The sequence below is a fragment of the Lepus europaeus genome, chromosome 14, assembly GCF_033115175.1.
Source record: "Lepus europaeus isolate LE1 chromosome 14, mLepTim1.pri, whole genome shotgun sequence".
NCBI classification, from domain to species: domain Eukaryota; kingdom Metazoa; phylum Chordata; class Mammalia; order Lagomorpha; family Leporidae; genus Lepus; species Lepus europaeus.
The window spans coordinates 73,936,264-73,959,546 of NC_084840.1; the positions used below are offsets into that span (position 1 = coordinate 73,936,264).

Here is a 23,283-nt window from a genome sequence, read left to right on the forward strand (position 1 = left end):
CCTCCATGTACTCCTTAGCCCTCCTTCTTTTTTTTTTTTAAGCTTAAAATTATATATATTTTTTGAATCTTATTTTCGTATGCATTAGAGAAACTACCTGTATTTGGGTCTGTTAATATACATGAAAAATCCTACCATGAGGAGGGATACGTTTGCAGAAATGACAAATTTCTGTTAATGCACAGAATGTAGGTATGTGACAATCAACTCACAATTGGTTAGGTCCTAGTTTTCCCTGGAGATTGTTTGCTAAGAGCGGGGCAGGTGTTTGGCGTAGTGATTGGGACCGCACTTGGACCCCTGCATCCCATCTTGGAAAGCTCCTTGTTTATCTAAAGGTAAAAGTTTTACAGCCACGATTTCTACTGAGTAACAGAATTAGTAACATGAACCCACTTTGGAAATTTATGCTGAATATTACCACTTTAAGATTGGTATTTTTGAAATAGGAAATGGAAAAATGTAGTGAAATTTTTAAAAATGTGTCATAGGTGACCATTATCTATCGAAGATCAAAACCACGTCCCTGTCCTCTGCCTGCTGTGCGCTGAAGTCCTCTTTAGATTACAGAACTCATCACATTTCTTTAATATTTCACAATTAGGTTAGAGAGGCTTACTTTAACAATACAGGTTGGATATTTCCGAAAGGAGGGGGTTCTGCCTAGCATCTAAAGTGAAAAATCATTTTCATCAAATTTTAGGAAATTTCATGCAGATGTTCCTTAAAAAATTTAAAGTGCAATTTCCCCAATGTATTCCTTTATCCCATTTAAGGAATCAATTTTTAAAGTAAAGTTACCAAAAAGAGCACAGAATTATAATGGACCAGACTTGCATACCTTACCACCCAAATCCACTATGTTAATGCAGACTTAATAGAATCACCTGATTTCATTTTAAGTTTGCTGTTCATTTATTCTACCTTATAAATGTTGTTAGCCTTTTGTTTTGACATGATTTGCTACTTTGTTTTGTAGTAAAGTTTACTACAAGGTTTAAACTGGAAATGGTATCACTCTTAGTAATTCTTCAAATGCAAACAAAATAAAAATTCTCTAAGGCGTGGTAAAGTCTCTGTGCGAAACTTGTCTCAGAGAGGCGGCCTCTAGAGAGGCTTTGAGAATTATGCTTCTGGAATTCAGTTAGCAATGTTAGCATCAGTCATCTGGGGTGACTTTAAGCATAGAAAGAATTTTAGAGTAGCAAAATTTTAGAATAAAGTGAGGGAGGCGGGCATTGTGTGGTTGTTAGTGAAGAAGCAGTTGCCAACCCATTGTATTGTATGTTATTTGGAGACTGGCTGCGTGAACAGAATGAGGTTGACCACACTAAGGCCTTGTGAAGGTTAATTGTACGGGTCAATTTGCCTGCACCATCGATGTCCAGATAATTGGACAACAAACAATACTGGGAATGTTTCTGTGAGAATGTTTTTGGATGACGTTCACATTTAAATCAGCGGACTTGAGTGAAGTAGGTTGCCCGTGTTGAGTGGGCTTCATCCACTTAGTTGAAGGCCTGAATGGAACAAAAAGACTGACATCCCTGAGCAAGAGGGAATTTTCTGGAGGACTGCCTTCAGCCTTTGTCAGCAACGTGGGCTCTTCCTGCCTGAGGGTCCTTGAACCGCAACATCGGCTTTCCCCTGGATTTCCTGTACTATCGGCCTCTCTGCAGATTTTGGGTTTCACACCCTCCACAATCATGTAAGTCAATCTTTGCAGTAAGTCTTCTACTGGTTCTTTCCCTCTGGAGAACTGTGGCGACCACAGGCTTCATGCACTAAGAAGGGTCTCGGGGCCAACACCACGGAGCACTGTCACTTTGGCAAGGCTATCCCTTCAGATGGGAACAGGGCTTTGTAGTATAAATTCCTCCAAAGCATCAGTGATCAAGTAACTTCCCCTGTTCAGGCTCCATGCTCATCAAATAATCTTATAACTGAATTTCCCAGGTAACTTAACAATGTAAAACTGTACTCAGTGTGCAATGTTGAGGAGCTGCCATTCAAACAATAGTGAAATGATCACAGTCAATGTCAAATCTAGGACTCTGGTCAAGATACCAGTTTGACTTGCCAAAGCAGCTTTCCTTGCATCATTTTGATAACACACTTTAGCATCTGAAAATGCAACAAAATCCTCACGCTTCCTTGCAAAATATTTATTTCCTTCAAATCTGTGAATAGGCTTTATAAGTCACCATGATACCTGGTTTGCTTTTAGTTATCTGAACTAAGGAATGACTACAAAATGGTAGGGGGAATACAGTATCTTTGTGCATACAACTTCCAAAACCATAAAGCTCTAGGGCCGTTTGAGAAAGCTGTAGAGGTGAGGCACAAAGTAATCCTTGTAATGTCCATCGATGAAACCCTTCCCACTGTTGTGTACAAACCAACAGGGCACGTCGGTTCCGAACACTATATCCGTCCTGTAGTCTTTCTGTAAGCCTCTGCAAGGAAAACGGAGGTATGGTGAGCATATGCATCAAGGCGTGGCAAGCATGGCACATCTGAAAACAAGGCACTCCTTTCCCTGGCTAATCTTTGTTCCAATTCCACCACCATTTCCGCCTGCCCACCGTCTACCCCAGCTCCCCAGGTCCTATGAAACATCAGAACCTGGGGCAGGGTGTTGGAGGCACAGAACTAACAGTATGTCCTCAGATGATTCAAGTCACCCTTGTAGAGGTTGACCCACTTGGACTTTTCTGGCAAGGTGAAGAGCAGTAAATGAACTCGGATGGTCAGAAGTCAGGAACAGAACTCCTGAGTGTTGTAGGCTAGCCTCATAAAATCATTGAAGAGTGAATCTGAGGTACCCCTTGCCTTCACCTTATGGGCGTGATGGCAGCAGGTCTGGAGCAAATTCACACCCTCTACTTGAAGGGCAAGGAAGCCAATGATTTGAAAGAGATCCGGCACACTGCCTTTAATGAGCATTGAAAGTCAGTAAGTGCAACTCGATTTAATCTACGCATCATGAGGTCTCGGGGTAGATGGAAATGAGGTTGGACATTTGCCTTTTGTCATTAGAGTGGAGTAGATGCTCTTCTACCAACTTCCTATATTGTTACTATTATTCATTGGTGCTCACCATTTCTGCTATAGAATGTGCTCACTATACTCATTGGTAACTCACTGTTCTCTATCTAGTAAAGCGATACCCATTGCATGGCATATACACTGAGAACACATAGTGTGAGTTCACAGATCTATTTTTGGGGTGACACTGTAATTTTATGATTAATTATTATTAGAATGTTATGACTTAAGTATGTAGAAGCCAATGACATGTCTATATGCAAATAGATTCATTTCTAATTAAGCAAAATTGACTGCTTTGTAAAAACTCTAAAAAGACAAACATACTTTAAAATGATATCTAATAAGGCATAGGTAAGACAACTGCAAAAGACTGGAAAAATTATAAAGATTTATATAAGAATTTCACATTCAGAATCTTTGTAAGTATCTAAGTTCTCATGTCAAAATCAAGCATATGGATATTATTTTTGTGAGAAAAGCTATACAAAAATACATTTGGTAGATCTGCTCCAAGAAAGAAGGCCTTACATAAAATATGCATTTGTCCTTGAGCTCTGTGGTTCGTGATTATTTTTATGATTCCTTCCTTTGGGACCAACATTTTCTATTATCCAATTTGTGGCCCGAGGGCTTCGAATGCGTGCAGATGAGTAGAACAGATTATTTAGGGTTGGCATCATTTTTCTGATGCAGATGTGTGCACTGAGGGTGGACGATCTGAAATGTCCTTGTGCCGATATTGAGTATGGGTCTGTTCCTGACAAAGTGTTTCCTTTGACAGAGACAGTGCTTAACACAGCCTTTCTTGCTACTCCGTTTTGCTCTGAGTCCAGTCCTAACAGGGGCCTGTTGGGTATTGTCTTGTCCATCCAAGGCCTACCTGGTGACAGTCAGTGTGTGTCCTTTCACCTCCATGCTTGCCTCTGGTTTCTTGGGGTCTCTTCCTGGTCTTCCATTGAAGATGCGTACACTTGGCTCATGCATGAACTGGCCTAGTGAAACAGAATCCAGCCATTTATTTACAAGTAGTCCAAGGTTAAATAAAAAGAAGAGCTCATCACTGAATCCAAGCTACATTTTTTTTTAATTTTTTATTTTTTTTATTTTTTGCATTTCCCTCCTGGATTTCTGAGCGAGCAAGCAAGCTGTGCCCGGAAGAAAAAGGAGGGGCCCGGGAGGGCGGGGCCCTTCCTGAAATCAAATGCCCTGCGGACATTTTTTTGTATACCTGAGGTTGATCTGCTGGGTCATCAGTAAACTGACCTCCCTGATGGCTTGGGATGAGACAAGCACCTGGGAACATAGCTCAAGTCATAGGAACAAGCTTTGTGTTGTCAGATGCTTGGGTTTGAACCCTTCTTCCAATGCAAGGAATGGTTGTCCAGGATGTTCTGCTTATCAGCAGAGAAATCCTACCCCAGTTCACCTCTCTTCAGTTAGAAAAAAGTGGGGCCAGCACTGTTAGCAGGTAAAGCCGCCGCCTGAAGTGCCAGCATCCCACATGAGCGCAAGTTCGAGTCCTGGCTGCTCCACCTCCAATTCAGCTCTCTGCTGTGGCCTGGGAAAACAGTGGAAGATGGCCCAAGTCCTGCCCCTGCATGGGAGACCTGCATGGGAGACCTGGAAGAAGCTCCTGATTGGCTCAGCTCTGGCTGTTGCGGCCATCTGCGGAGTAAACCAGTGGATGGAAGACTCTCTCTCTCTCTCTCTCTCTAATAAATAAATAAATAGGTAAATCTTAAAAAAAAATTCTTCAGCATACAACTTAAATGTATCTGGCTGGCGGCGTGGCACACTAGGCTAATCCTCCACTTGCGGCACCAGCACCCTGGGTTCTAGTCCCGGTTGGGGCGCTGGATTCTGTCCTAGTTGATCTTCTTCCAGTCCAGCTCTCTGCTGTGGCCTGGGAAGGCAGTGGAGGATGGGCCAAGTGCTTGGGCCCTTCACCAACATGGGAGACCAGGAGAAGCACCTGGCTCCTGGCTTCGGATCGACGCGCGGCCACTTGGGGGGTAAACCAATGGAAAAAGGAAGACCTTTCTCTCTGTCTCTCTCTCTCACTGTCTAACTCTGCCTGTCAAAAAAAAAAAAAAAAAAAAAAAAAAAAAAAAAAAGAAAAAGAAAAAGAAAAAGAAAAAAATGTAGCTGGCCCTTTTCTTACTTTGCCCAGCTTCATGATGCTGACATCTGGCCTTGGAAAGACCAATGGTCTTGGCTATTGCATTATCAGTCAGATGTGCTGCTGCATTGGGTCTTCCAACCTTGAGTCCACATTCACCACTTTCCCAGCTTCTCACTGCTGTCACGCAATGTCGCTAAAGACCTCTCAACTATGTGGTATTGTTTACACTGCTAATATCCACATGTAAAGCCATTACACAAATAAATGAGCAATATTAAAATTGCCAGATGGTTGAAAGTCACTTTACCTATAAGTCCATGTGCGTTGGGAGAAAACTTGCTTGTGGGCGGGATGTAGATCCCCAGAAAGTCTACGTTAATGGGATGCTTCTTCCAAACACGGTGAAGTAAAACAGAAAAGGACAGCTCTTTATTGACAGTGACAGTCACAGTTTTTTCTTTCTTCACTGAGACAAGCACCCTATTGTGAAAGTCAATGGGATTAAACATTAAATGAGTTCCAGAACACACTTTTTTAGAAAGTCGCTCTCTTTGCCCCTAAAAATGAGCTCTCCACTCTTCCCAGCTCAATTCCACTCATTTTCTAAGCGTGTTATTGTATTTTTTTGCTGTGCTGTTTTAGCTCCCCGATCTAAGAGTCTTCCATTTACATGTTTGCAAACAATCAATGTACAGACCCTGTTTGAGAAGATACTATGCTTAAGGCATGATTGGAATGCACTCCTTGATGTGACGTAGGCTGTGGATTTCAGTTGATGGACTTATTCATTGACACAACATGTATGTATTGAGTACTGAGTGTCATGCACTAGGCCAGTCACTGAAACAAACGTACAGTGACCCAAAGATGTAGTTCCTACACCTAAGAGCAGGGTCATGAGTAGAAACTGGTTTTCTGAACCTTGACTTCCTGACATTTAAAATGATGATTTTTAAGTTCTGTGTTGTTGAGGATGGCAGTCGTGTAAGGACAAGTAAGTCAAGGACAGGCTGGAGTTCTCACGGAGTAACACTTGCCTCTGATACGCCACGTGGGCCGTGTCCAACCAGGACAGGATGGATGTATGAGAGCCGTGGCTCAGGGTGATGGTCTCGGTGGTGATTTCTATTTTCGTGTCTTCACTTCGGATATAAAGTCCCAGTGTTCCAAAATACGTATGCAGTTTTCCAGCCTGGGGCTTCTTGGCCCCGATAAGCTGGCCATTGACTGAAAGCCCTACCAAAAAAAATAAAAAGATTTTTCTCTCTTGGGTGTCATTTTTTTGGTATATGTGGACACAGTGATTCAAATATCTAAAACTTGATAAAATGAGAATGATTATGATTTTGCTTCAGAATTTATATACTTTTTAATAACTGTCGCAGCTGATGTATTTTGTTATGGTTTAGGTTAATTATATATATCACAATGAGATCAGTTCATAATCAGGGTGTGTGTTTTGAACTATAATTATTCAAAACATTTAGGAATACATTTATGATTAATTTATCACTAATTATGAGAGTTTGAAAAATGCAGAACTTCTATTAAGGTGAGAAAGAAGGAAATCTCAGTGAGGGGAGCCATCACAGTTATCTAATGATCGCAGTCACACATAATTTACCTGATTCCGGATCAGAAACCAGGTTGAGGATTTTTCCAGGTTCTGAGTCAATATTGAAACAGATATTCTTTTGGCTTTTTGGAAGGTAAATGATGAAATGTGGGTCATTTTCAACTGGAAATAAACAAGGAAAAGGAAAACAAAGAAAATCAGAAGAAAGGAGCTTGCTAACAGTGTTTTATCACTAAATACCTTTAATTTACTCAGAACAAATATTTATTGTGTTTTACTCTGTGATAGGTGGTGTTAGGGACCAGTGGTTCATATTCCAGTCTCTTCATCACAGAGCCTCCTCCAGAGCTTTATGCTATTTTACAAAGACAATTTTACAAAGACAATCACATATGTAGTGGGCTAGGTGCTAGAGATGCTAGAGATAAATAATGAATACAAACCAAAAAATAAAAAACACACACAGTTATATAAGGAAATACACACATGGATGGGTATCTAAGCAGAGGTAAGTAGAAATGTAATTTTGGAAGTTGCCAAAGGAAAGTAAAAAAATATATATTATTTTTGGCATACAGACCAATATTAATCAATTCCAAGGGCAGCCAAGAATCAGGCTAAGGCCAAGGAACTGCTGCTTTGTTTTTTGGACATCTTTATCCTGCGGGATCATTCCTACTCCCTCCCCCTGCCCAACATCCTCTCCCATTTAACCATTTAACAGATATTTGGTGAGGGGATAAAAACCTATGTGCGAAACACCAACTTAGGCAACGTTTGGTGCAGGTATAAAGGAAGTCATGATCTGCACAGTCAAAAAGGCAGACACAACCACTAGTGTAAGGTTGAATGATGCCAATGGTGCAATAATGGCCAAAGTGAAATACTGTGAGATTAAGGAGAGTTGGCTAGCTTCCCCCTTGGGCAAACCCAGCAAGGCTGTATGAGGGGTTTGGCTTTGAACTAAGTCTTGAAAGTAGGAGAAGAGAGACAAAAGATAAAAGAGATTGTATTCTATGTAGACAGAACAAGAACAGTATGGAGGCAGAACACTGGATAGTTTGTTTAGAAAGTAAATGCAGGGGCCAGCGCTATGGCACAGCAGGTTAATGCGCTGGCATCCCGTATGGGCGCCGGGTTCGAGACCCGGCTTCTCCACTTCTGATCCAGCTCTCTGCAATGGCCTGGGAAAGCAGTGGAAGATGGCCCAAGTTCTTGGGCCTCTGCACCCACATGGGAGACCTGGAAGGAGCTCCTGGCTTCGGATCGGCACAGCTCCGGCCATTGCGGCCAATTGGGGAGTGAACCATAGGATGGAAGACCTCTCTCTTTCTCTGCCTCTCCTCTCTCTGTGTAACTCTCACTTTCAAATAAATAAATAAATCTTAAAAAAAAAAAAAAAGAAAGTAAATGCAGCCAGAGGACATGTTCTTGAAGAAAGTAGAAAAAGACTAAAACCATGGCTTGTATCCATGGGAGATCACGAGAGCTTCTTTTCTATTTACATTTCAAAAACTCAAGTGCAGCTCAGCTTCTGACCTTTCTAAAGGGGGAGGGACATGCTCTCTCTTTGACTGTTGAAACTGACTCAGTCCCAATAACAAGAAGGGAGAGGTAAGTGTGCATAGGTTTTTTTTTTTCCCCCCTCCACAGGGCTAGCCAATTGCCAGGCAGCTGTCATCTCTGGATGAAGGCAGCACCGGAGGAGCTGGGGTGTGGATGGATGCTGTCTCTCCCACTTAGGTGGCTCCTCTGTCTCACTGCTTGACAGAAAAGAGGCCAGTGAGATTGACAAGAGGAGGGCAAAGCAATCTACAACTGCACAGGAAAGCCGAGGAGGCAAAACTCACACAAAGAAATACATTGCACTTGGGGCGGGCATTGTGGCACAGTGTGGTAGGTAGCGGGCTTAGGGTGCCCACATCCCGTAGGAGTGCCTGGTTCAAGTCCTGATTTCTCTGTTCCAGTCCAGATTGCTTGCTACTGCATACCCCTGGGAGGTAGCAGGTGAGGCTCAGGTGGGCATTGGGGGAGTGAACCAGTAGATGGCAGGTCTTTCTGTTTGTCTCTCTGATTCTTTGCTTTTCAAATAAAAATGGAAATAAATAAATATTTGAAAAATAACACATTTCACTGAATTTGAGGTGATACACCCACTACCCCTGCTTCCCACTGAAACCATTTGTAGACAGATTGTGACGGAGCAAAACTAGGACTTTTATACGGCAGCAATAGAAAAAAAATCCTGCAAAATAACATGTTCATATAGGAAACGACTGTAATGCATTTTGATCTTAAAATGTGTAGCTCCTCATCTTTAATAATAGCTCCCTTTCTTAGCAACTATTATTTGCCAGCTCTTTAGACATGGTCTTGCATTTCATTGGCTATTAGCTATCAATATGTGTATAAATAGGATTATGCCTAGTTTCAGTATGAAGGAAGTGAGAACAGAAACGTTAAGGAACTTAAAAGAATATTCTTTCCACTACTACCCCAACTACCCCCCTCCATTTCAGAGGGTTTCTCTCATACAGCTGGAAATGCAGTGATATAACCCAAATTGCCCATCCCTCCAAACTCATACGCTGAGGCCCTGGCTCTCTGCATGTTGGTGTTTGGAGTGGGGCCCTTGGGGAGTCCTTTAGTTTAGATGTGGTTGGTCATGAGAATGAAGCTGTCATGATAAATTAGGGCCCTCTCTCCTTCCACTCTCTTTCCCCATGAGCACGTCAAAAGAAGAGGCCGTGTGCGCATCCAGGTAGGTGGCAGCTGTCTGCAAGTCAAGCCGGGAGGCCTTGGAATAAATCCTACCTGGCTCAGACTTGATCTTGGATTTCCAGTCTCCAGAGCAGTGAGAAAGAAATGCCTGTTTTTCAAGCCCCACCCCCGACTCCCGCTCCAAGTCTGTGGCGCTTTGCTATGGCAGCTCCAGCAGGCTAATGCGTGGAGCTTTCTTCTTTCACTGGAAGGCAATGATGCTTGTTAAAAGTCACCTGTTGGGGCCAGCACTGTGGTGCAGCAGGTTAAAGCCCTGGCCTGAAGTGCCGGCATCCCATATGGGTGCCGGTTTGAGACCCGGCTGCTCCTCTTCTGATCCAGCTCCCTGCTATGCCCTGGGAAAGCAGTAGAAGATGGCCCAAGTCCTTGGGCCCCTGCACCCACGTGGGAGACCTGGAGGAGGCTCCTGGCTCCTGGCTTCAGATTGGCGCAGCTCTGGCCGTTGCGGCCATCTGGGGAGTGAACCAGCGGATGGAAGACCTCTCTCTCTGTCTCTACCTCTCTCTGTAACTCTGTCTTTCAAATAAATAAAATAAATCTGAAAAAAAAAAAAGTCACCTGTTTTCCCAGTACACACTTATATTTTCTTAATGCACTTAAATGCTGCCCAGGATTCTGATTTGTGTAGGAGGCAGAAGCTGCACTGGAGGTTTTTTTTGTTTTTGTTTTTTACCTCTCATCACATGTGGAGGGGGCGTGGACTCCAGCACCGGAGCTCCGGCCAAACGCATGGGGACCACTGGTGTCGGGGCAGCGTTGGCCCAAGAAGGGATCCCATTCGAAGGAACTTTTTCACCGTAATACAGGGCACCTGTGTAGAAACACCCGCATCTGTTAGTTTCCAGGTTTACTTTTCCCAGGAAGTTGGTCAGAATCGCAAGAATCTGTTGTATACAGTCTCCAGTTCTCAAGCAAGGTTTCCTCCTCCTGTTTTTACCTAAGTGAGGGTCTACAGGGGAGGGACCCCTCTGCAGAGCTGGGCCAGGGCCTTATGCCGACCACACCGGCCAGGGTGACAACGTCCAGCAGTGGTCCTAGATCCCTCGAGGCAGCTTCCTGGAACTCAGCACACAACCACGGCAGTTCAGTTGCCCAAAGAGGTCCTTGCTGGTGAGAGATTTTATGCTGCCCGCCCACAAAAGGTTTGTTGCTCAGTCTGTCTGTCCTTCACAAAAAACGCTCCAGCCTATTGCAATTGGGATGTCAGAAAGCAGAGTTCCAGGGCAGGTAAAGCTGCCTCCTGCAGTGCTGGCATCCGATATGGACGCTGGTTCCAGTCCTGGCTGCTCCACTTCCGATCTAGCTCCCTGCTGTTGACCTAGGAAAAGCAGCCGAAGTGCTTGGGCTCCCTGCACCTATGTGGGAGACCTGGAAGAAGCTCCTGGCTCTTGGCTTTGGATCAATTGGCTCAGCTCCAGCCATTGCAGATATTTGGGGAGTGAACCAGTGGATGGAAGACCTCTCCCTCTGTCTCTCTTTCTCTCTATCTGTAACTCTGCCTCTCAAATAAATAAATAAATCCTTAAAAAAAAAGCTGATCTAGATGAAAATTTTGATAATTAGAAACTCTTATGATTATAATTTTAAGATTTAAAAATGTTTAAATTAAAATTTGTAAATATATCTTTCCAGCAGAGAAATAGGGTGATCAATAAAAGACTTTCATATGTAAAAATATATTAGGTTGTGGTATAGTTCTGTCAGGAAAATGAAATGGAAATACAAGTTCAACTAGAAAAAGAAAACAATATAACATTTCCAATAATTAAAATAGTTTTTTGGGGTCGGTGCTGTGGCATAGCAGGTAAAGCCGCCGCCTGCAGTGCCAGCATCCCACATGGGCACCGGTTCAAGTCCTGGTTGCTCTACTTCTGATCTAGCTCTCTGCTATGGCCTGGGAAAGTGGTAGAAGATGGCCCAAGTCCTTGGGCCCCTGCACCTGCATGGGAGACCCAGAAGAAGCTCCTGGCTCCTGCCTTCAGATCCGCACAGCTCCAGCCATTGCTGCCAGTTGGGGATTGGACCAGTGGATGGAAGACCTCTCTCTCTTTCTCTCTGCCTTTTCTTCTCTCTGTGTGTAACTCTGACTTTCAAATAAATAAATAAATCTTTTAAAAAAATAGAATTTTTTTTTAGCAGGTGTTGGCAAGTACCAAGCTCTGCATTCTATTTCACTTGATATAATTAAAACTGATGTCACTGCTTATTTTAAAAGATCAATATTTACCGTGTACCACAAATATATTTGTTGCAACTGTTTAAACAAGATGAAAAATTTTAACTGTTGATTTCAAAAAATGAGTGTAGAGAAGACTGGTATTTGGTGTAGAGATTAAGACAGTGCTTGGAACACCCGTATCCCATGTTGGAGTGCCTGGTTTGAGTTCTAGCTCCCTTCCTGTTTCCAGCTTCCTAACAGTGAGCACCATGGGAGGCGGCAGGTAAGTACTCAAGTACTTGGGTCCCATTACCCATGTAGGAAACCTGGATGGAGTTCCCAGCTCCTGGCTTTGACCTGCCCATTCCCAGTTTTTATAGACATTGGTGGACTCAGCCAACAGATGGGAGCTTTCTGTCTTTGTCTCTCTGCATTCCAGTTTTTTTTTTCCTGTCTTGTTCTTTTTTTTTTAAGCTAAGAAACACAGACCTGCACAGCAAGAATGGTCCTGCGGAGGGGAATCGGCCAGCATGCGCTCATCCCCGGCATCGTTCTCAATCACCATCGAGGTGAGTGGCGTCACAATGTGATGTTCGAGAGACATCTGCAGGATGGTTTTTGTAATTCTCCTTTTGGTAGCAGCTGTAGGAGCCAGGCTTCTGTGTTCAGGAAACAGAGGCATTAAAGAATGTCACCATTTGGAAAGGTGGACTCAAATCCCACAATCCTCCCCCGTCTCCCAACTTCTGCTGTCCACTTGGGCAGGATGAAGGACATGAGGTAAGAGCAAAACACCCTGGCTTCTTGAAGCTTAGTCTTTTATCTAGCTATGCAGTCCCAAGCGTTGTTGCTGTTTTTAGAAGTCTTTATTTTTTTAGGGCAGTTTGAAGTTCACTACTAAATTGAGCAGAAGACACCAAGATATTTTTCCATATTCCCCCTGGTCCCACATAGATCCAGCCTCCTCCTCCAGTGCCATCCTATACCACAGTGGGACTTTTGCTACAATCGTTAACACATAATTACCCAAAATCCATAGCTCATGTTAGGACTCTCTATTAGTGCTGCGTGGTCCATGCTTTGGATAAGTTCATTATGACTGCACCCATCATCGTAGTTATAGACAGAATAGTGTCACTGCCCTAGAAATCCTCCTGGCTGCATCTCTTCATCCCCATCTCACCCTCACAACCCTCCAGCAACCACTGATTTTTTTTTTTTGACCTGGACTGTTATTTTTTAAATCAATATTGAACTGCAGCAATTTACTCTATGCATTTAAATACACCCAGTGCGCTTCTGTCCAAGGGCAGGGAGTTTCCTCAGTTACTTGAAAGTCACAGCTCCGTTTTGCGTATTTTTTTTTTTTATCATCTTATCCACATTAGGGATTTTCTCTGTGAGTCCAAGTACACGATCATATTGCATCTTCCCAACCTAATTCAGATGACCTTGTTCTGTCTCCTGAGATTCTGATCGATAAGGTGGAACAGGGCTCTGCAATAGTGACTTTTGTCCAACAGTCCCACAGAGTTCTGATGCAGGTGCTCTAGGGAGATGAGTTTATTATGTCTGGAAAGTCCAGATATAATTTGGCTGAGAAGACGGAGGTGACATGCACAAGCATTAGGAAGCCTTGCCTTGGGTGATACCGCAATTGCATAATCATAACACTTCTCTTTGGACAATAACCTGTCCTTGAGAGTAAATGCACATCGACTGCTGGTACACCCAAGAACATGAATGAACCTCACAGGCATTCTACTGAATGGAAGAAGCCAGGAAATAAAACAACCCTACTATTGCATGAGCTTTTCTTTTTTTTCTTTTGTAGACAAAACTCATGGATTGTAACAGATGTGGGATAGTGGTTTCCACTGGAGGGTGGGGGGATGCATGTTGAGTATTTTTACATCTGGATCAGGGCGATGGTCACATGGGTGACATACACAAAAACTCATGAAATTGTACACTTGGTATACTTTGAGCATGTATTTTATACCTCAGTTACAACAAAGAGTGAACCCAGGGTCAGCGTTGTGGCATAATGGACAAAGCCACTGCCCACAGTGCCAGCATCCCATATGGGTGCCAGTTTGAGTCCTGGCTATTCTGCTTCCAATCCAGCTCTCTGCTACTGGCCTGAGAAAGCAGTAGAAGATGGTCCAAGCCCTCTGGCCTCTGCACCCATGTGGGAGACCCTCAAGAAGCTCCTAGCTCCTGGCTTCTGATCAGCCCAGCTCCAGCCATTGCAGTCATTTGGGGAGTGGACCAGCGGATGGAAGACCTCTCTCTTTCTCTTTCTCTCTCTCTCTGTACTCTGCCTTTAAGATAAATAAATAAATCTTAAAAAAAAGACTGAACCCAACTTTATTTGAAGTGCTAGCATCAGTGGAAGTTAATAATACAAATCCTGTATTGTTAATTTGCTGTCTTTCTTCATTCTAAACTCCTTCTGTGTCTGACTTCAAACACTCAGAGTGAGCAATTCAGTCTTACAGACTGGTGTGAGTCTTACTGGTGATGTGCACACTCTTCTTACCGCTCAGCTAACAGCTGGTTGATTGTTAGGTAGGCCCATAATTTCTTGGTGAAATCAGGATCTGCGTGCTTGTCTTTGGATAGAAATTCCTCCAAGTCATCCATCTGGGCCAGGGTTTCCAAGACTAACTCCGTGTTTGCCTGGACAATGGAAGGTTCAGTTAGAATTCACCAGGGCGGAGCAGAAGTACAGTTAATCAGTTCACATCTCTAGTGTCTGCTTTGAGCAAGCAAGAGAGGTATGCACTTTAAAGGAACACACACACAGACACACACACACAAATGGAGATGGGGATTAGGGCTGGGTGAAAGGTAAGGATTTCTGGAATAGTTAGGAGGATGGCAGAGATATCCCCATGCCTTTTATTTCATTATTAATTCTCTGGGAGTGCAGAATATTAACCTGCTAACATAAAAGACAGACTGTACACAGGGAGAACAGTTAGCATTTTCAGAATAAATCAACAAGCAGAAGTACCGAAGTTGCCGTGATAATGCTTTGTATTTGCTTCAACTTATCAGGGTCAAATTTTCCTGCCACCACGATCTCTGAACCTCCAAAGTAATTGTGGAAACTGTTTTGAGTGACGTCTGTTACTGATGTATGGGGATAGTTGAACTGAACATTCCGGAGCAATGGAGTCGAGACTTGGTTGTAGAATTTCTACAAGTAATTAAAGAGAGAGAGAGAGAAAAATCATTATTGATTTGTAGGTCTAAAGCATTTTTTTTCTGAGATTCTTCATATGTTTAGCAGATATCTCAAAGTTTATTGTCATGAGATCTCCGGGACAAGGGAAAATATTCATTAATGTTAGATGAAAAAAGTGAGACATGGAGAAGACAAACACTTAACATTGCCCCTGATTTAAAGCCCAGAATTTTTTCCCTCTTTCTCTTATGATCAGTATGAAAAACTCATGGGTGTTCATAATAATAAAAGCCAGCTGGGTTGGTGGTCTGCATAGTAGAATCTTATCCCTTCCTGGTGACCAAGTTTAAATATGGTGCCTGATGCCAATAGAGGGCAGGGAAAGTATGTTGTTTTCCTACCCTGTTTTCATGTCCATTTCATCAAAATAAACAGGAATTTTGTATCTTATATTTAAGGAAGTGTGTAGGCCACAGGATGATCTGTTTTACATGATAAAGAAATTGATGTCCTAGATGCCCGTGCACTTCAAAGGGGAAACAGGTGGGCAAGGAGTTAAAGAACACCAGTTTCTCAGTGGGACTCATGGGCACAGAAGCTTTGATGGTGCTTCAGCAGACCTTGTTGAATGGGTGGGGAAGTGCATCCTCATCGCTCAACCACCTCACATGTCACTGTGCAGAAATACACTACAGCAGAGGGTAATGGGCAAGAAAGGGAGCCAATGCACCCTTGATCCTTGTGACAGAACATGGCTGAAATAATGACAATTTTGAGTTAAATTTGTCCATACTTTTCAGACACCAAATACACGTAGTTGGATGATTTTGAGTGAATTTTTTTAAAAAAAGAACAGAAGAAAAAGTTACCTTGAGCTGGGAAGATGTGTCCTGGTTTCCATAAATCCTTTGAGCAATTCCACGGTTTTCATTGGATAGTCTCTTCAAAAAGTCATAATCAACATCAAATCCTATGCCCAGACTGAACAAAGATACATTGTCTTGTATGTTCTGCTTCACATTCTTCTGAATTTTTGACAATTTTAGTTCACCTGAAATTGATGATGACAGATAGAAAAGGAATGAGTTATTTTTGAAAAATCCAAGGAGGACGGTTAAGCAAAATTTGTCAAAATTAAAAATGCACTTACTATTTGATTCAGTAATTCAACTCCTACAAATTTTTTTTACAGGCACACTCATACATGTTGAAAATGAAGTGTAGGCAGTGGTGCATAGCAACACAATTTGGGAATAGCAGTGTTCACCAATAAGGAAGGTTGGCAAAATTGTTATATTATAAATAGAGAGATACTATGCCATTATTAAAAAGAACATAGTGTCTCTTCATGCATTTATAGCAAATATTCTCAAAAACACATTTTTTTCCATAGGAAAATAAATATTGGCGTATGTGGAATGTATTTATATACATACATGCAAATATGTATGTGTGTACATAGATATAGATATGTGTGCAAATATGCATATATTTTGTATATACAAATAGGATATTCATACATGGAATCAGTGACTGACTCCAAGACAGGAACCAGGCAGATGGGGGACAGAAGTAAGAAACAGATTTAATTGTTTTTGCCAATTTTTTCTTTGTTCCTTCTGATTTTATTCAAAATTTGAATTTTAAAAGTAAACGGATCTGAAGGAAGAAAACACTGAGTCTATGATAAGTACATGATAACTTCTATTCTAGTCTCACTGTTAATGAAATTATTTTCTCATTGTCTTTCTCAAAGACAATGCCATTATTACTGTCACATCTGATTTTGTCCTGTTTAGCCAAGTCAGGCATGGGTTGGATACAGTGCTGGCCTACCTGACAACACACTCAGGCAACATAACCTCACATTCATCGTTACTTACATTTATCAGTGTAAAGACACAATGCACATAAGAATAGAGAATAGAGTAGGGAGATGTAGACACCATTTTGTGGAGAAGAAAAATGATTTGGTTAGATGGTATCTGAGAGCTGTCACTTCTCTAGCTGCAGCTGGGGGCAAGGTGGAGAATAAGAGATAAGATACTACTGCGGCCTCCAGAAGTACTACTGGGAGAAATACCCATCGTTCACAACCCCCAAACCTTCATACACCTCCCATTGAGGAAATCAGTGTATTTCACAAGTGTATACCAGCGATCCTCACAGCATGCCAGTACACTTCAAACTTCAATGTCTTCATATTTGAGGGTGAAATGGAGGCAGTGAAGAGCATCTCCAGGGGCCAATGTTGTGGCATAGTAGGCTAATTGCCACCTGGTATGCTGGCGTCCCCTATGGGTGCTGGTTCGAGTCCTGGCTGCTCCACTTCCAATCCAGTTTCCCATTAGTGGTCTGGGAAAATAGTTCAAGATGGCCCAAGTGCTTGGGTTCCTGCACCTTCTTGGGAGACCTGGAAGAAGCCTTGGGTGTTGTGGCCACTTGGGTAGTGAATCAACATATGGAAGATCTCTCTGTAATTGTAACTTTTAAATAAATAATTTTTTTAAAAGGAGCAGTTCTGAAGGTATCTGAGGATTGGGGAGGGAGGCTAGTACTTCAGGGTCAGAAGTCTTTTAGGAAGCATAGGCATAAAATGTTACAGAAACTCGGGCAGATGCCATTGAAGTTTCCATTAAGCAAATGCCGTTCGTAAGACACAACATTGAAAATGTTCGCCTAGAGAAAATGGAAGCAATACTTGCCTACGGTTGGATCTCCATCCGACACTAAAATGATCAGAGAGACAGAGTTGGGATCCAGTAGTCCCATGTTATTGGCTTCATTCAAAATAAAGATGGCCCGCAGGAGTGCTTCGTTGATGTTTGTGCCTGTTGAAGGAATACAGTGTGCGGTTGCATATGCTTTCTTTCTGTACACACAAACATTGCATCTTGGAATCAGATTCATCTGTCTGGTGGCAACTTATGTATAATTTATTCAATATAAAAGCATTTGAGGGACAGCACTTGGTGCAGTGGTTAAGCTGCTGTTTGTGATGTACACATCCCGTATCAGAATGCCCGCGCTCAGGTCTCAGCTCCTCTCTCCACTCCAGCTTCCCGTTGATGTGCACCCTAGGAGCCATCATGTAATGGCTCAAGAGCCTAGATCCTTGCGTCCTTTGGGGGAAATCTGAATTGAATTCCTGGACCCTGGTTTTATCTTGGTCCGGTTTCAGCTCTTTCAGACATTTGGGGGAGTGAACCAGAGCATGGGCGATCTCTGTCAGTCTCTTAATATTTTTTTTAATTAAAAAATCTTTGATTGCTTTCCTGGTGACATAAATTATGCTTATCCTGGTCCAGATCTTCCTGTGCAGTAAAAATATTCACTGTGCATAAACTAGGTAAACTAGCCTTTTAGAGATGAATCAGCTCTCTCAAAGCATCAGCTGTTTGTTTTGTTAAACACCCAACTTAAAGGTCCTCAATCAACTTTGCTGAGATACTCTGAAGACAGTCACATTTTGTGCTATGCAGATGATAAGGAAGGGTAGTGCCATTTACTGAACACTTTTCTGTGAAAGGTTGGATTGGTTAAAAACATGTGTAGTCTGAATTACATGTACTTTCACTACCAACTTAGCATTCAGCATTTGCTGGTAAGTGTATTATTTAAGATAGACCATTGCAGGCTGGGCAAAGACCCCTGTGGTAGAGAGTAATCTTTCTTAAGGATGCTTCCTTAAGTGGACCAAGATTTGATCCATATAGAAGTTTCTTATTGGGCTTTAGGCCAATACCACTCACCTCCACTGGGCTGGATTTTCTCAATGTACCTCTTGGCATCTGCAATCTGTGTTTTAGAGGCTGAAACTAAGTCATTTCTCCAGGTTCGGATGTTGTGGTTGAAGTCAACCACAGAGAAATGGTCTTCTGCTCTTAAGTCATCCAAAATGGTCTTCATTGCTTCCACAGTCTATTTCAAAAGAGAGTGAAGGGGAGAGGGGTCTCATTACATAAACTCTAAGCTTACAACGAAACTAGCAAGACTGATCATTGATCCTCACCATCTTACAAACACTGACTCAATATAGACTTCCCCTGGAAAATGCCTTAGACCCTCCCTTGTGTGTTCTGGACATGTATCGTTGGCTTCTTTGGACTTAAGCTTTTACTGTATATTTTGTTATGCACAAGAGGCTTGCCTGGTCTTAGTTAAAGTTAAGAATCACAAACTTCAGGAGCTTACTTGTGGTGCCTGAAAATCAAATATGTCTCTCAAGTCTATTCACCCTCTCTTTAAATTCTTTCTCATCTTCTTTCTCTTTAAACCACCAAAATCTCCTACCTCAGGTATCGCAACTGATGATCTCCATAGAGAAACCAAAGGAATCAGAAGAAAATTTCCTCTGACTCCCACCACCATAAACTTCCAGCTGCCAATGTTTGTCCTTGTATAGTTTTCCTTCCTGCCTAGTAATACGGAGAAACCAGCAATATTTTTACCAAATGTAAAACCATGCATTGTGAACTAGACTTCATCCCCTCTCATCTACTGAAGAATATGGCTCTAGCAATTCTTTTGCCTCTTAAATTTCCCTCTTCTATGGGTGCATTTCCATAAACATAACTAATATTGTTATTTCTCACCCCTTTAAAAATCTTATTTAGGCCGGCGCCGCGGCTCACTAGGCTAATCCTCCGCCTTGCAGCGCCGGCACACCGGGTTCTAGTCCCGGTCGGGACACCGGATTCTGTCCCGGTTGCCCCTCTTCCAGGCCAGCTCTCTGCTGTGGCCAGGGAGTGCAGTGGAGGATGGCCCAAGTGTTTGGGCTCTGCACCCCATGGGAGACCAGGATAAGCACCTGGCTCCTGCCATCGGATCAGCGCGCTGCGCCGGCCGCAGCGCGCCTACTGCGGCGGCCATTGGAGGGTGAACCAACGGAAAAGGAAGACCTTTCTCTCTGTCTCTCTCTCTCACTGTCCACTCTGCCTGTCAAAAAAAATAAAATAAAATAAAATAAAAATCTTATTTAAACCACTGTCTCCATTTCTGAGCTTCCCTTTGCAGTAAGATTCCTTGAAAGAATTGTCTGATCACACTGTCTCCAGATTTTCTCTTTCTGTTTCTCTTAAAGCCACTCCATTCAGGTTTTCATTTTTATAACTACTGAAACTGCCTTTGTCAAGGTCACCAATGACCTTGACATAAAATCTAATGCACTGTTTTCATTTCTCGTGAAACTCAGTCCACCACCAGCATTTGAACTAATCATTTGCATCTTTCCTGCCTCTTCCAGGGGTTCTTCTCCTCCTCTTACGAGTTGCTTTGTACTATTTCTGTTGATTTTTCTTCTTCTCTATAAATTTTTTAGATTTATTTTGGTGCCAGCATCACTGCCTCCCAGGGTCTTGCACTAGCAGGAAGCTGGAGTCAGGAACAGAACCTGGTATCAAAGCCTGATACCTGACATGGGGCATGGGCACTCTAAGTCCTCCTTTTCTTTTCTTTTAAAAAGATTTATTTATTTGAAAGTCAGAGTTACACAGAGAGAGGAGAGGCAAAGAGAGAGAGAGAGAGACAGAGAGAGAGAGGGAAAGGTCTTCCATCTGCTGGTTCACTCCCCAGATGGCCCCAAAGGCCGGAGCTGTGCCGATCCGAAGCCAGGAGCCAGGAGCTTCTTCCAGGTCTCCCACGCGGGTGCAGGGGCCCAAGGACTTGGGCCATTTTCTACTGCTTTTCCAGGCCATAGCAGAGAGCAGCCAGGTCTTGAACTGGTGTCCATATGGGATGCCAGTGCTTCAGGCCAGGGCGTTAACCCACTGCGCCACAGTGCTGGCCCCAGTCCTCCTTCTCTTAACACCAGTCCCCACAAATTCTTAACCCTGGAGTGCTCTATAGTTCAGTCTTGGTTCCTTCTTCATCTCTTCCTTGGCATTCTCACATACTCTCAGTGCTGTAAATTTCCTCTCTATGCTGATGACTCCACATCTCACTTCTGAACAGCAGACTTGTATAATCCACTCCCTCCTTGACATGTCTGCTTGGATGTTTAATAAGTATCTCCAACTTAATGTATCCAGGGCAGGCATTTGGTGCGGCAGTTCAAATGCCACTTGCAACCCCAGCCTCCCTTATCAGAGTGCCAGGGTTCAAGTCCCATCTCTGCTCCTGATTCCAGCTTCCTTCTAATGTGTTCCCTGGGAGGCAACAGGTGATGGCTCAAGTACTCGAGTCCCCACCCCATATGGATTGAGTTTCCGTTTCTTGTCTCCAGGCTTCGGCCTGATCCAGTCCTGGTTGTTGTGGGCATTTGAGGAGTGAACCAGTGAATGGGAGATCTCTCTCTGTCTCTGTTTTGATCCCTCGCTCTCTATCTCCCTGCTGCCCCTCCTTCCTCCACACCAATCTGGTCTCAGCACAGCAGCTAGAGAGGCTGTTCAGTACACATCAGATCATGTCACTCCTCCATGTGTTGCCTCTGCCTCCCCTGTAGCTCTTTATCTCTAAGTAAAGGTCAAAGTTCTGATGGGGACTTGGCAAGCTTTCCATGGTCTGCCCTGCCCCTTACTTCCCAAGCCTCATCTTCCACTAGTCTCCTCCCCTGGCTTTCTCTCTGTTCTGCACATGTCTCATGCACTTAGAACCATTGCACAGGGTGTTACCTCTACCTCTGGCAGTCTTACCCTAGATATTGGGCAACCTTCCCCTCATCTTCTCAGGGCATCCTCAAGGGTCTTTTCAATGAGACCACTTATTTAGTTGACAAACTCACTTAAAATTTCATTTCCCTGAAACTGGCACTTCTCATCCCTAACACACTTCTCCCTCTTTTTTTAAAAATTGTTTTTTATTTATTAATTACTTATTTGAAATTTGAAATACAGAGAGAGATGAGAGAGACAGAGACTCTTCTGCTTACTGGTTTACCCTCCAAAGACCTGCAACCGCCACAGCTAGGCCAGGCCAAAGTCAAGAGTTGGAACTCACTCTGGGTCTCCCACATGGGTGGCAGGGACCTAGTTACCTGCGCCATCACCTGCTTCCTTCCAAGGTGCACATTAGCAGGACACTGGAATCAGAGGCAGAGCTCGTACTGGAACCCAGGGTCTCTGTTATGTGATGTGAGTCTCACAGAGTGTCTCAAATGCTAAGCCACAACATCTGTCTATACTTTTTGTTTTTTTTTTTTAAAAGATTTATTTTATTTATTTGAAAGTCTGAGTTACAGAGAGAGGTAGAGACAGAGAGAGAGGTCTTCCATCCGCTGGCCCACATCCCAGATGGCTGCAATGGCCGGAGCTGTGCCGATCTGAAGCCGGGAGCCAGGAGCTTCCTCCAGGTCTCCCATGTGGGTCCAGAGGCCCAAGCACTTGGGCCATCTTCTACTTCCCAGGCCATAGCAGAGAGTTGGATCAGAAGAGGAGCAGCTGGGACTAGAACCGGCACCCATATGGGATGCTGGCTCTTCAGGCCAGGGCGTTAACCCACTGTGCCACAGCACCGGTCCCTATACTTTTTCCTTAAAAAAATTTTTTTTTGATAACACTACCATTGGACATATGTTTAAGCTTATTTATCACATGTGCTATTTATTCTCTGTTCCTCCTGTACCCCCTCTTCTCCCCATTTACATTCTATAAACTCTATGAGGGCAGGGATGATTTTTCTTCTTTTCTGTTCATGCTTTTGGTCTGTTTTGGTTCCTATAAACTAATCTCCTGATACACAGGAGGTATTTCACAAATATTTGTTGGATGAATGAATGATGGAAGGAAGACAGTGATGAAAAAAATCACTGTATTAGAGCATTCGTTTGCAGTTGAGGGCCATGAGTTTCCCCAAGGATACTGGGCAATAGCTGAAGTCATCTTTGATTGTTGTGACCTTGGAGATTGCACCACTGGCATCTTGTGGGTAGATCATGGCGGTTGTTAACCATCCTACAAGACACAGAACAGCCCTCCCACAACAAAGAATGATCCAGTCTAAAATGTCAGTAGTGCCAACAACAGCTATGCAACCCTGTATTGGGGCACAAATGCATGTACTGGGGTCCATGAAGGACATGGACTTCTTTTGCATTCCTTACAGATTCTAGAACACTAGTGAACACGTGGGTGGTCAAAAACAGTTGTGAAGTGAGAACTCATCAACTGAGTGAGAACTCATCCAAATTGGTTACATGGATGGATTAGTGGGTAACTAAAGACATTTCCTTATTTGCTGGAATTGTACCTTTCCCATTTCTCAGTAAGACTACATGAAGCCCCAAACTGGAAGCCATGAGACAGGATAGCCACCCTCAAGCAATTACAACATAATTAGAAATAATATCCATATGAAAATTTAAAAGTTACTGTGAACAGTAGCAAGATATTAAAGAAAAATATTACACAGAAGAATTGAAAATATAAGTATATAGTGCAGAAGAGTGATCAGAGTGAAAAGAGGTT

General features: G+C 43.1%; 1 protein-coding gene across 1 annotated transcript in view; it reads right to left on the reverse strand.

Moving 5' to 3' along the window:
• Positions 1–2,150: 2,150 nt before the first annotated feature.
• The window catches only part of ITIH2 (inter-alpha-trypsin inhibitor heavy chain 2), a 42,246-nt gene continuing 21,113 nt past the window's right edge, over positions 2,151–23,283 (reverse strand). The window contains exons 10-21 of the mRNA XM_062210946.1: positions 18,634–18,802; positions 17,587–17,712; positions 15,751–15,932; positions 14,708–14,893; positions 14,231–14,370; positions 12,178–12,347; positions 10,204–10,341; positions 6,798–6,911; positions 6,211–6,409; positions 5,481–5,653; positions 3,932–4,043; positions 2,151–2,456 (exon numbers count right to left, since the gene is read on the reverse strand). Of these exons, the coding sequence (XP_062066930.1) occupies positions 2,309–2,456; positions 3,932–4,043; positions 5,481–5,653; positions 6,211–6,409; positions 6,798–6,911; positions 10,204–10,341; positions 12,178–12,347; positions 14,231–14,370; positions 14,708–14,893; positions 15,751–15,932; positions 17,587–17,712; positions 18,634–18,802 (1,857 nt within the window). The 3' untranslated portion in view covers positions 2,151–2,308. The remainder of the gene's footprint in view (positions 2,457–3,931; positions 4,044–5,480; positions 5,654–6,210; positions 6,410–6,797; positions 6,912–10,203; positions 10,342–12,177; positions 12,348–14,230; positions 14,371–14,707; positions 14,894–15,750; positions 15,933–17,586; positions 17,713–18,633; positions 18,803–23,283) is intronic.